We start from the raw sequence: 14,346 nt of genomic DNA, 5'->3' as shown, positions 1-14,346 counted from the left end.
GGTTTGGGCAGAAGAGGTTAGTATTGAAAAGCGGGGGTGTTGTCTAACAGCAAAGAAGATTGAGGGGTGATTTGAAAGAAGTGTACAAAACTGTGCAACAAACCAGGAAAACTGTATCTCTGACCTGATTGGACAAAGACTAGGGGCAGAGATTTATGGTTTTGAGGAAGAGATACAGGGAGAATGGAAGGACATGTTTTTCTACACAGTGAGAGGTAATAAGTGACTGAGAACACATTCTGAAAGAGGCCAGTGGAAGTATAAACAATCAAATAATTTCAAAAGGAAGTTGGATGGGTGATTGAAGGAAACAAACCTTTAGATGAAAACATAAATATTAGTATAAATTGTAAGTGTGCACGTGCAGCTGTCCAGTGTTGAAAATAGTACATATTCTGTCCTGCAGAGCATGCTGGGTGATCAGCCTGCCATTACAGCAGTATTATTGAACAGAAAGTCCTGTTTCTCGATTTTAATATTGTTGTATCATGGGGCCTAAGCCGAACGTTATGGAATCAACTGGTACAGCAACCAAAGTGTTCATAGTCAAGACCGGGACCCCATTCCAGAGACCCCAGAGCCCGTAACGAGAAGGAAATGTAAAGATGAGTCTATTGCATTCGGATCTCGCTTTGTATTTCAATAAGTCGCTCAAGCATGGCTACACTAAACAACACTTTACACTGTATTTGTAGTCACAGACGATGAATAAATCTGATCTGAACGTTGTTTGAACAGCGGGATGGTGGGTGTTGTGCCTCAAAGAGTTGGCTTGGACTCATGAGGCTGAATCGCTTCATTCTAACCAGTAAAGTGATTCTGTGATACTGATGTAATGGCTCATTCAAGATCTGATTCTGCATTGTTACAACTGATTGGTGTGTACCCTACTGTTTGAATGAACAAGATGAATGAGAAGTAGAAACTGATTAAACACTTGCATTTGTGTCTAGCAGCAAAGATCTACCAAACTGCTGAGTACTCAGGATGGGAGATGTTCATCAATTATCAAGGCAATCATACAAATTGCTCTTAGAACTGGCCACCGATCTGCAATCTCTCTGCAGATGCTTTGACATCTGCAGAACATGTCCATCATTTTTATTCTGTGTTTTTACAAGCAATTGTTTATTGTATGCAGTCTTTCAGAAAGTCGTTCAAGGTTGTGTGAATACATTTTTCTTTTGAAGTTCAATATTAAATGATTTCCAATTTTATTCTGTGAACAAGGGCTCAAAAAAGCTGAAAATATGACTTTTGCCTTAAGCATATTAAATTTTTGTTTTTCAGTCTAATGTTGAACACTTAACACAAAAGATGAAAACCAATATCCAGCGGGGTTTGGTGCTCAGGTGAGTAATGCATGAATTGACCAGGAGTTCCACGCTGAACAGTGATGCGTTTAATGTGGCAGACATTATCAGTGTATCAATCTTCCACTAAGTCACAGTGAGAAAGACCTACAGTGTGATTTGCAAGTGATTACAATTGCTATCCACTTTGTGCTCCATTATTAACTTTAGAAGCTAGTTATGAATTTGATGAAGTAGTTGTGTTTGTGAGTTGTTTTTCTTTAACATTCACCATTTTGGGAATTTAAGGCTGATATTTAATGGTGTGTGTAAAAGTATCATTGCCATAGCCCTGCCCTCTCGTTAGACAGAGATGGCTCAAGGTGAGTTTTAACTTCAGGCAAGGGGTGAGTTGAAGAAGGCAGAACCTCACAGCGACCGTAGCCAGTGTGGGGATTGAACCCTTACCGTTGGTGTCATTCTGTATTGCAAACCAGCCATCCTGCCAACTAACTTGTGAGGATATTTTAATTGGTTCTTGCAATGCCTTTAAACCTCTTTGGCCCAGAAAAGAAGTTGCAACAATGAAGACCCAGTCCTGCTCAGTTGGATTTGAACAGTTTCTTTCTTTCAATCCATTTCTTTTTCCTTCCTATCTGTTTATTTCTGAGTAATTTTCGTTTATTCATTTGTGGGACATGGGTGTTTTTGTCTGGCCAGCGCTTATTGGCTGTCCTTCGCTGTCCTTGAGAAGATGGTGGTGAGCTGCCTTCTTGAACCGCTTCAGCCCACATGTTATAGATTGATGGAAACCATCTTGTTTCCCTCTTTACCATTCCTGTCTTGTTCTTGGTCTTTGATATTTGGTTGGAACATGATTCACCATTATTCCAGTTGCCCTGTAGACCTCACTGTACTGTTATTTGCTTGCACTTTTGGCAATCTACAGTACCCAAAGAGTTGAGCAGAAGAGTGAGGAGAGAACAGTTGGATGGGGAAAGCAGCAAATCCTGGACCAGTGCCTCAACTTTAGTTTTAACTCAACCTATTTAATAAGAGTATTGCTGAAAATAGACGCATGTTGTAGTAACTTTTTTTTTGTCTTGCACTCATTAGGTAAAATGTTACAATTTCAAATTTTTAAATAATCACAATTTATACTAGAGGAGTAAAGATGAGCTAATAGTTGAATAAGGAAAGGTGTGTGAATTCCAGTTAATTCCTGAGGCATGACTGAATGACTGTGTGCTCCAGGATCATGAACGTCCATTGGCTCTTCACCTGTAATAAAAGCAAAATGCTGTGGATAATTGAAATTGGAAATAAATGCAGAGTATGTTGGAGAAAGTCAGCCGAATCTGCGGAAGAAGAGTCGTGCAGACCAACAACATTAACACTGTTTTTCTCCCTATCGCTCTCTCTCCACTAGTGCTGCCAGATCTGTTTCCAGACTCCGCTGTGTTTAGCTCTGTCTCTGCACCTGTCCAGTAATCCTGCTTTTTCTGCCCTACTATTTAATTGGGGAAAATTTTAATATCATTGGGGATTGACACTGCAAGTCTCCCATAATTAAGTGGACTAGCCAAATTTAATATCAAATTTTTGCATATGTTATAGAAATGAAAATTGTAGTGAAAATTACACCACAGATTTCATCTACCAGTTGTACAGCGAAGAAGGAAAAGGGGTGTTTGACTGCCGGAAGAATGTCCTGGGTCATATGCAGCAGGTAAATATGTCTTGAGCTGATATTCTTGCATTCTTGTTCTTGATGAATTCCTTCTGTTTAAGTGTGAATTACAGTTTTGTTAAATGACATTGACCGAATAGTAACTCCTGTGCTGCATTAAATACAAATTCTATGAAAGCAGCCATGATTTATTAGGGAAAACAGGACTGGAAGTCGGAATCTCACCAAATGCTGTAAATAATCCTTTGTGATCTTCCATGAATAGACCAGTCCTTAACTAAGAATCTGACAGAATCTTTTTACATGGGGTTTACTTCCATCAGAAGGTGAAAATGCAGCAACGTACCGCAACAAAGCAAAGAAAATATCCCAAAAAGAGAATTTTTTGAAAAATCATTGATGGAATGGTGGGAGACTTACTACAAGTAGTAAAGTTATGAATATATTGTCTTAAACACAATGCATGAAAGAAATTTTAATTTGGACTTTGAAAGGTTACATTCTTCTGTTGAGCTTATGAGCTGTTATCATTTCGAATCAATTTGAACAAGAATTAGGAAAATAGATGAAAACACTTTGAAAAGGTCCGATGATGAAGCTAATAACAAAGCCAGAGTGTCAGCTCTGTGATAGATGGATTTGTGTCGGGGGTTGTAGAGATTGGTCAGTGGAAAGGGTGGGGTGGATAAATGGGATGGAAGATGGACAAGTTGTGTTAGATCAAGGAGCCGGGCATGAGAAGGAGGCTTGGACATGGGATGGGTCTGGGAGTGGGGAGGTTTTGAAGCTGATGAATTCTACATTGTGGCCATCAGGACGTAAGCTCCTGAGTCGGAATATAAGGTGTTGTTCCTCCAGTTTACGTGTGGCCTCATTTTGACAGTGGAGGAGGCCCAGGATGGACATGTCACCAAGGGAGTGGGAGGAGGGGTTGAAATGGATGGCAACCAGAAAATTGTGCTGATTGGAGTGTACAGAGTGCAGATTGGTCACTGAATCTGCACTTGGTCTCTCCAATATAGAAGATACCATGTCCGGAGCAACAAATAGGTGGCCAAACAGGTAGATGATAGTAAACCGGTTGATGTAGTGTACATGGATTTTCAGCAAGGCATTCGATAAGGTTCCCCACAGTAGGCTATTGTACAAAATGCGGAGGAATGGGATTGTGGGAGATATAGCAGTTTGGATCGGAAATTGGCTTGCTGAAAGAAGACAGAGGGTGGTAGTTGATGGGAAATGTTCATCCTGGAGAGCAGTTACTAGTGGTGTACCGCAAGGGTCGGTGTTGGGTCCACTGCTGTTTGTCATTTTTATAAATGACCTGGATGAGGGCGTAGAAGGAAGGGTTAGTAAGTTTGCAGACGACGCTAAGGTCAGTGGCGTTGTGAATACTGATGAAGGATGCTGTAGGTTGCAGAGAGACAGAGATAAGCTGCAGAGCTGAGCTGAAAGGTGGCAAATGGAGTTTAATGCGGACAAGTGTGAGCTGATGCACTTTGGTAGGAGTAACCAGAAGGCAAAGTACAGGGCTAATGGTAAGATTCTTGTTAGTGTAGATGAGCAGAGAGATCTCGGTGTCCATGTACACAGATCCTTGAAAGTTGCTACCCAGGTTGACAGGGCTGTTAAGAAGGCATACAGTGTTTTAGCTTGTATTAATAGAGGGATCGAGTTCGGGAACCAAGAGGTTATGCTGCTGCTGTACAAAACCCTGGTGCGGCCACACTTGGAGTATTGCATACAGTTCTGGTCACCGCATTATAAGAAGGATGTGGAAGCTTTGGAAAGGGTGCAGAGGAGATTTACTAGGATGTTGCCTGGTATGGAGGGAAGGTCTTATTTGGAAAGGCTCAGGGACTTGAGGCTGTTTCCGTTAGAGAGAAGAAGGTTGAGAGGTGACTTAATTGAAACATATAAAATAATCAGAGGGTTAGATTGGGTGGATAGGGAGAGCCTTTTTCCTAGGATGGTGACAGCGAGCACGAGGGGGCATAGCTTTAAATTGAAGGGTGAAAGATATAGGACAGATGTCAGAGGTAGTTTCTTTACTCGGAGTAGTAAGGGAATGGAACGCTTTGCCTTCTACGGTAGTAGATTCGCCAACTTTAAGTACATTTAAGTCATCATTGGACAAACATATGGACGTACATGGATTAGTGTAGGTTAGATGGGCTTCAGATCGGTATGACAGATCGGCACAACATCGAGGGCCGAAGGGCCTGTGCTGTGCTGTAATATTTTATGTTCTATCCTCTATAAATGCAATAGACCAGGTTAGAAGACATATAGGTGAATCCCTGTTGGATTTGGAATGATTGTTAGGGACCTTGGACAGAGGTGAGAAGAGAGGCGTAGAGTCAGAGCACTTCCTGCGGCTGCAGGGAAAGGTGCCGGGTGTGATACAAGGGTTGGTGGGAAGTGTGGAGCGGACGAGGGAGTCACAGCGTGTGTGGTCCCTACGGAAAGCAGATAGGGGTGGGGAAGAAAATACCTGTTTGGTAGTGGGTTCTGATTGCAGATGGCAAAAGTGAATATTGGATTTGAAAATTGGTGGGGTGGCATGTGAACGGTATAGAACATTAGTTTGGCCACATTTGGATTCTTGCATACAGTACTGGTTGCCACACTACCAGTAGGACATGGCAGCTTTTAGAGAGGGTACAGAAATGTTTTACAAGGATGTAGCCTGGCTTGGAATGCATTACCAAAGTGAAAAATTGGACAAACTTGACTGAACATCAGAGGCTGAGGGGCAACCTGATAGAGGTTAAAAAAATTGAGAGGTATGGATGGAATGGATAGTCAGTCTTTTTTTCAAAGTAGAAATGTCAATTACTGGGGGACCTGGGTTAAAGGTAAAAAGTGGAAAGTTTAAAGGCAATGTGACAGGCAAGGTTTTTTTTTAACAGAGAAGTGGTAAGTGCCTGGAATGTGCTGCCAGGGGATGCAGCAGAAGCATATACAATATCAAGAGGGATCATGTCGGATATGGATAGGCAGGGAATAGAAGTATGCAGACTGCTTAGAAGCAAAAAGCTTTTGCTTTAGAAAGGCGCTATATGTCAACACAGGCTTGGTGGGCCAAAAGGACTGTTCCTGTGCTGTTCTGATCTTTGTTCTTTGCTCCTAAACCACAAAATTGGTATGGCATGACTCCTGATTAGGTGTGTAGGGGGAAAAAAAAGAAAACCCTACAAAACCTTGCCTTGGATGCATAAACGCGTGTAGAGATTTTAAATGGGAACCATAAACAGTGAAAACAAAATACTGCAGTGTGGTTGCTTTGTGCAATGACTAAGAAAATTGATGCTGTGGTTTAATCTTAAACGTAAAACTTCACACATTGGACCTTAGAAGACAGAAGTATAAACAAAATAAATTTCAAAATCTTAAGGAAAATGAAAACAGAATAAGTTGTAAAGGTCAACATCAGTGCCAAATTTCACCTCTAAAAATCAAACTGCAGCATCTGAAGATGTGCATTTATTGGAAATAACATGGTGTGGACAATAAATCCTGTGCCTTCCTTGCCAAGAATCATCAAGAGAGAAACCAAGCAGTGGAAAGTTTGAGTGTACAACATCACTGCTGAGTTTTATTTATAAAAATATAATCATGCCCAAAACACTCAGCATGTGAGGGGACATTGAAAATTATTCAGAGTGCCAAACACTGGAAGGTTGAATGTCTTGCATTTGTTTAGACAAGAGATTAACAAAGCAGAACACCAAAGAATGGCATTATGAAGAGAGAACCAAATAATCAACGTGATACTCAGGACTATGCAAAGTCATTATAAAACTTAGTCAGGAACTATAATTGCTACTGCAAATTTTACAAGAGCCTCACAGAATCCAATGGTTAGGATGGAATAGTTTGCTGAAACGTGAGTCATTTCACATCCAGCTCATATGGTAATCAACTAGACCTCTTAGATCAGGAGGGACTGGATTTTAGAAGGAGATTTGGAAAATTTTCAGAACCACTGTCAGGAATGGACTTTCACACACAGAAGAAGTTGTCTTTCATCTTATTTGGTAAATGTGAAGGGAGGATATGTTACTCATGAGTATAACCCAGCAGTTTACTCAGAAGCTAAGATTGTTGGTTTGGTAGAGACAGTTGGAATATTGTTTTGTATATTTAGTGATTCTTTCTCAAGATTAAACTACTTAATCCTCAAGTTAAAAAAATCTTAAACTTGATACACTGAACAGGTTTCTCTCTTGAAATAATGGACTAGCAACATTTCTTTGTAATTGTCAGGGTGGATCTCCATCTCCATTTGATAGAAACTTTGGAACTAAGATTTCTGCCAAAGCCATGCAATGGATCACAAATAAACTAACAGAAACCTACAGACAAGGTAAGAGGGAGTATGTTTTGAAAACGATTTGTGTGTAATTTGTAAAGTCTCTAATGAGTTGAAGATTTTATTATTAGGTGTTTATCAACTTATTAATTTGTGGTTTAAAATTTAGCATCTTTTAGGAACTTTAACAGATGCCTGAATGACATGGATTGTTTAGCAGGATATTAAATGTTTTAAACCGAATCAATAATCATGACAGCACTGAAGATGTTTCCTTCAGCCATTTTTCTGACCTTGTGAAGAAAATTATGTTTTTAATGCAATCTGATCTCCACCATCTCCATTCTGTCACTCCTGTGCTGTTTCATTCCCAGTATAATTCCCCTTGTCTCTTATGGCCTTCTGAATAGTTTCCTCCTATACATCTGCTTTTGAAACACTTCCTAATGCATCTAAAAATATATAATTCTTCACAGCTGCCTTCCTGGCTCTCCCATTGCATTCTTTACTGTCACCTAATCAGTACAGTACCCTTTGAAGAAGGTCACTGGTCCCAGAATGTTAGCTCTGCGTCTCCCGAGATGCTGCCAGACCTGCTGAATTTCTCCAGAAATTTATATTCTTTTTTGTCTCAGATTCCCAGCATCTGTAGTTCTTTATTTCTTTTTTCAGTACCTTTTGTTTGTCAGCAAGGTGTTTTAAAATCTTATAACGGACTTAATTGCCAAACAATGCAACTTTGTAAATGTGCAAAAGTAGAAATTCCAATATAGGGTGAATGCATTCCATCTAAAGGGGCATATTTTAAGTCCTGAGAGCTTGGGTATAGACAAAAGTGGGACCTGTGGGTATCCATATGCAAAACCTTGGATCCCAGCAGCGTACTGCATTGATACATTTCCTAATATTTATTCAGCAAGGACTGCCAAATAAGCAAGAATAGTTAAAGATGGGTATACTCTCAAGATTACATGTATAAATCGGGATGATTACTCAATTATCAATTGTATTGATGATTTATCAAATTCATATCATTTCCATCAATTTGTCATTTTAGTGTTTTTTGACCCCCAATGTGAGGTTGTAATTAAATATCTGGGCAGCATAGGGGCAGCACGGTGGCTCAGTGGTTAGCACTGCAGCCTCACAGTGCCAGGGACCTGGGTTCAATTCCAGCCTCGGGTGACTGTCTGTGTGGAGTTTGCACATTCTCCCCATGTCTGTGTGGGTTTCCTCCCACAGTCCAAAGATGTGCAGACTAAGTGGATTGGCCATGCTAAGTTGCCTGTAGTGTTCAGGGGTATGTGGGTTATACGGGAATGGGGATGGGTTTGGGTGGGATGCTTCAAGGGGCAGTGTGGACTTGTTGGGCTGAAGGGCCTATTTCCACACCATAGGGAATCAAATCTGATCTAATAGTTTTAACATCTTGCCAGATAGACAGCAGTACCAAGAGGCCCTCTGAAACAGAGTGGTGATGAGCATGAATCACCATGAAATGTACGGCCATTATTGCTACAATCCTCCTCACCAAATCCAGGATATAAATCATTGCCCTCTGAATGGAGCTTTCACCAGGGAGCTAATACCCTATTTGGTTTTCTGCAATGAAGTCATGTTTGACAGAAAATCCTGGATGTGTGAGACAGTATAGCTATCAACCCAAGTCCCTGCCTTGTCATCCTTTATACTTCTCTCAACCTCCACATTATAATCTTTGGCTTTTCATCTTGGTTTCCAATTTGCACAAACCCCTAGCTATGTTTATTTAGTTGTTCCAGAATGCAACTGCAGAAGTTGAAGCAGGAAACCTCACAACCTTTAAAAAGTACTTGGATGAGCTCTCGTAGTATCATAACATTCAAGGCTCTGGCCCTAGTGAGCGAAAATGAGGGAACTAGTGTAGCGTTTTTAGTGGTACATACTCAAAAGGTCTCTTGTATCATATGATTCTGTGGTTCTAGAAGTAAACTGCTGCTTACAATATTCAAATACCGATTTTATATCAATGTGGATAGGCCATCAGTTCAATGGTCTTTTGTGTTATACATACTGAAAATGAATTATGTTGCTAGAGGTATCTCTGGCCAAAACAATATTGTAATTCTGCTGGTAAATAAAGTAACAAATTAAATCTGCATGTACGTATTGGTGAGGAAATGTCAATCTTACTGATTTAGAATCTAAATATATTTATCTGGATCTGTGATATGTTGATAACCATCATGTTAGAATATTAGGTATGCAATTCTGTGAAGAAACATTACGAAGGCCTCTGAAAGATCTTCATGCAACAAAAATCAACTGAAAAGTTGAGGTCTGGCACTTGACACAGTTTTGTTCATGAAAATAACGATGTGAAAAGAATAATTCAGAGTAAAGTGTGTTATATTCAATTATTCCGTCCAAAGAACCAATAGATTAATGCATTGCATGTATTTAATGTAGTGTAGCTGCGACTGGGAGGGCTGTTAGTGAAACCAGATAAGTATTGACATGTTGATTCCGGCATTTGAGTGTTATTGAGCAGGATACATCATGAGTCTGGCTCAAAATACTTTGGAAAACTGAGTGTGGGTCAACTGAGTTAGCAGTAGCATTTGTAAGCATGTTAGTATGTACATCCAACAGCAAAATTCAATGGCTGAGGACTTAGGCTAAACAAAAAGGAGGGAGCATGGGGCGTGACTTGTATTTTGGCAAATTATGCATAATTAGAGCGATGGTGAAGTTGATGGTGCTTTCCCATCTCAACCATGTAATAATGGAAGTTTCATCTTCGAGACTAGATTTCAGTTCTTTGAAATGGATGTTTGGCTTTGTGTTGGGCAAAGCCATTGTTTGACACATTTAATGCAAAACTGTACAGTATTTTCAGTAGTAATGGAAGCACTAAAATAATTACATTGGCTCAGAACTAATACTTGTCAATGTTTCAGGTGCAGATATCTTTGGTACAACTGTTTATCTGAATGACAAGGTGGCTCAGTGGTTTGCACTGCTGCCGCACTGTGCCAGGGAACTGGGTTCAATTCTAGGCTTGGGAGACTGTCAGTGTGGAGTTTGCATGTTCTGTATGTATCTGCCATTGGTTTTGGTTTCATCTCACTGTCCAAAGATGTGCAGGTTAGGTGGATTAGCCATGGTAAATGCAGGCTATAGGGTGAGGGAGTGCTGGGGGGGATGCTCTTCAGAGGATTGGTGCAGGTCTAAATTGCCTCTTTCCACACTGTAGGGATTCTGTGAATGCCACATGGATGGGCTGTGAATTTAAGATAACAAAGTGTAGAGCTAGACGAACCAGCAGGCCAAGCAGCATCTTAGGAGCAGAAAAGCTGACGTTTCAGGCCTAGACCCTTCCCCAGAAGTTAGCCCGGTTGTAACAAGAACAAATTGATCATTCAAAAACTCTGGCAGTAGCTACATATTATCTTAGAGAATTAGAGAACAAAACTACTTTGTAAGGTGGCAACCAGATAAGCTGTTGTCTGTATAGTTTGAAAACCCACTTGTCATCAATTGAGGATGTGAGCGTGATGCTTAGTTATTACACTAGATGTTCTTTTTGCTTTGAATTTAAGATTTAAAAAATGTAAAAACCCTGAACTGCTTCTTTGATGTCAGCTACATCAGTCTGCAATGTAACTGCATCACTTATGATTTGGGTGTAGGATTGAGATAGTAGCGCATAAATGACACATCGTCATTGTCAGGGTTAGTGTGGACTGCTGTGTCATTGTTACACACTTCAGAAGGATATTGAGAGTTTATGATGTAGCTCCTCAAATCAATTTAGGTAGATGAGATTTTTAAATTCTTTTGAACAAAATTTTTTAATAAGATTTTGATGAATAATAGGAGGAGAAAAGGAGGGGTCATTTTAATTAAAATTTGGGAATTAAAACATAGACTAATTCCATACGATTTCAACTGATGCTACTTCATTTGGCAGGAGGCATGATTTGATAGACGGCCAGGGAATGCATATAGTTTTTTTTTAACTCGAATTGGGAGCACTGATCCTTTATTAAAGCCTGCTCAACTCAACAACATCCTCAGAACATACTCAACTAGAATTAATAGCTAAAATGTGCGGCCGTGTTAGAATTTTAACATTTTAACTGCTAGGTTATCTTAACTTATGGTTTAGTTGAGTTTACCATCAGCATAAGCTCAAATAGATGCTGTGCAAACCTTATGTTATTCTCTGCAAAGTTTGCATATCACAAAGTAGTTATGTTAACCTGTCCCTTGCTTTGTCTTGTCTTGCTTCCCTTGCTGACATCGTGGAATGCATAGATGAAGGTAATGGATTTTGTTTATTAATAAGATGGTGACAGATTTATTAACTCCTGGCTTTATCTAAGCTTTTAGAAGCGCATTCCAAACTTTACAGATGTTTTCTCCTTAGTCACTTTACATTTGAAGTTAATAATTCAATATTAGTGGTATCTTGATTATAGTTACTGTTGAAAGGAATTGTAAGCATCATGCTACTTTAAACCTGTACTTATTTCAAACAATTTTGTCAGAGCTTTTAGCCTTGCACTAATCAGGACAGCTCACAAGAATATCCTCCTTGCAAGACAGCCTAAACGAGGCTTGAGGTAATTGTTCACCAGGTACACTTATAAAGCCATCCTGTGGTTAATGGCTACCCAGATCAGATTTTTTTGCTGTATGTTGCACTGATGAAAGGCCCTAAGGCCTGGACACTTAGGTGCTAAGAAGTGCCCAATCCACCTGCAATCTCAAACGTTTGAACACCATGTGGAACTTGCTGTTTCACGCTGCTCCCATGTAGTACCAACACGCGTTATGTTCGTCTTTGATTTTTGTTCTAAATCATTGTGATAAGGAGATGAAAGGCTTTGACAAAATGACTTTTTCTTCCCAGAAATGACTATTAAAGTGCTTGACAGTGTAAGTTACATTTTAAAACATTTTTCTTGTTCCATGAACACTTCTCTGTTCACTTTTGGTGTTTGGAGACAATACAGGACTGAAATGATTGAACTTCAGTACATTTCTGGCATAGCCAAGCTCTTACCTTTTCAGAGCACCAGTAGCTGTGATTTGTTAAGTTCTCTGACGTTAACTGCAAAACTTTTACTGCTGTGAAAAAAAGAAGCAAAGCACTCCTCTGTCAGGAATGGTAAAATCACCTTAATTCATTCCTCCTTGGTGGGTTGCTTCTGCACTTAACCCCTAGTTATTTTCAACAATCTGTCCATGTTGCTATCTATTGGATATTGTACAAAAGATAATAGCATACATCTTTTAAGCAGAGCATGATTCTTAATTCCTCACAGTTGTACGTTTCTCCCCAGTGTTGTGAAAGGACTTGTCAATATAATGTTATGGGCTTGATAGATACGAGGTTTCCCTTTCCAGTTAGACAAGACTGGCCAGGTCACTGAAACATTTAACATCTTTTTTTCAATACGATGTGATCAACTAGTCTTACATTTAATCATATGAACCACTCAATACCAATTCTGGAATCTACATGTCTGTAGTTTTATTTATTTTCAGCATGTACATCCAGGCAGATGGTGGTGTAGTGATATTGCCACTGTCTTAGGAATCCATTCAACCTCCAGGCCAATGTTCTGAGGACTTGGGTTTGAATCTTATTGTGATAAATGGAGACATTTGAAATCAACTTCAATCACTAGTCTAATGGTAACCATTGTCAAATGTGGTCTAAACCCACCTGGTTCAATGATATCCTCAAGGGAAGGAAATCTGTCATCATCATCTGGTCTGGCCTAGATTTGACTCCTATAGCATGTGGTTGATTCTTAACTGCCCTCTATGCAGTTATGGATCAGCTGGCCTAGCCAATGATGCCCACATCCCTTGAACACATAAAAACATCACATCATTGAATGTTTTCCTGCAATATTACAGTAGATACATTTTAGCCTAGTGTCTTACAGAAAACACATTTAGTGCATATGCTTTATTTCCAGTTCAATTTCCCAACCTTACTGTGCTTTTCCTCAGTACTACCACCTCCACTTAATTTCCAGTAAAGAAAGATGATTGCTACTCACATAGTTGATTGCAGGGAATCCAAAATGATTACATTCACAGAAGATTATTTGACATTGGTGCTCCATCTGTTAATTGAATCTGAACAAAAATGATCTGACTTCAGTAGTACCAAATGCGATGCACTCCCAACATTATGTGACTTGCTGTCAAACAGAGCTATTGAAGTGCACCTGCATTCATACAGCTATACTGAACTCAATGAAACGAGTTCTCATCAATAACTGCCCACTGGGCACTTCATAGTTTATATTTATGTTCACTCTATATTTCATCCTACACAGACCTTTATGACCACGGTCAATGACCAGCTGTCCTTTCTGTAGCAATGTTTTACTTCTTGCCCAAAATTGTTTCCTATGCTCTACAAAATAGTACTTTGAAGACTTCATCATTGACTTACTTCCATTTGTGGTCAGAAGCACATAATAAGATAGACATTCTCTGTGCCTATGCTTCTACTTCTGCTGTTGGCCATTATTACAAAAAAATCCAATAATGACAAAAAAGCAGGTCAGCCCTCAGAAAATAAAATGTGAGGCTGGATGAACACAGCAGGCCAAGCAGCATCTCAAGAGCACAAAAGCTGACGTTTCGGGCCTAGACCCTTCATCAGAGACCCTCTGATGAAGGGTCTAGGCCCGAAACGTCAGCTTTTGTGCTCCTGAGATGCTGCTTGGCCTGCTGTGTTCATCCAGCCTCACATTTTATTATCTTGGAATTCTCCAGCATCTGCAGTTCCCATTATCTCAGCCCTCAGAAATGTCACTTTCCTTTTGGTTTGCTGGATCACATTTACACCAAATATAAAATCTGAGTAAAAGTGTAAATGCAGGTAATTATTTATGTACAGTATACAGTTCTGTACAAATATATTTAAACTAAATGTAGAATCATTATCACCCTACAGTCCGCCCCACACCAAAAATAAACTTTATCTTTTAATGGCTAGAATTTAGCTTCTTACACTTTTCTTCCCATCACTGTGTAGA

General features: G+C 39.7%; 1 protein-coding gene across 6 annotated transcripts in view; it reads left to right on the top strand.

Annotated features, from left to right (window-relative positions):
- The window catches only part of pfkpb (phosphofructokinase, platelet b), a 123,969-nt gene that overhangs the window by 105,106 nt on the left and 4,517 nt on the right, over positions 1-14,346 (top strand). For all 6 annotated transcript variants that reach the window (XM_048552396.2, XM_059639428.1, XM_048552370.2 and 3 more), the window contains 3 exons: positions 1,291-1,352; positions 2,910-3,021; positions 7,252-7,351. In XM_048552396.2, coding sequence (XP_048408353.1) covers positions 1,291-1,352; positions 2,910-3,021; positions 7,252-7,351 — 274 coding nt within the window. The remainder of the gene's footprint in view (positions 1-1,290; positions 1,353-2,909; positions 3,022-7,251; positions 7,352-14,346) is intronic.

This window comes from Stegostoma tigrinum, chromosome 2 (genome assembly GCF_030684315.1).
Source record: "Stegostoma tigrinum isolate sSteTig4 chromosome 2, sSteTig4.hap1, whole genome shotgun sequence".
Taxonomy (NCBI): domain Eukaryota; kingdom Metazoa; phylum Chordata; class Chondrichthyes; order Orectolobiformes; family Stegostomatidae; genus Stegostoma; species Stegostoma tigrinum.
This window is presented reverse-complemented; position numbering and strand designations above follow the sequence as displayed.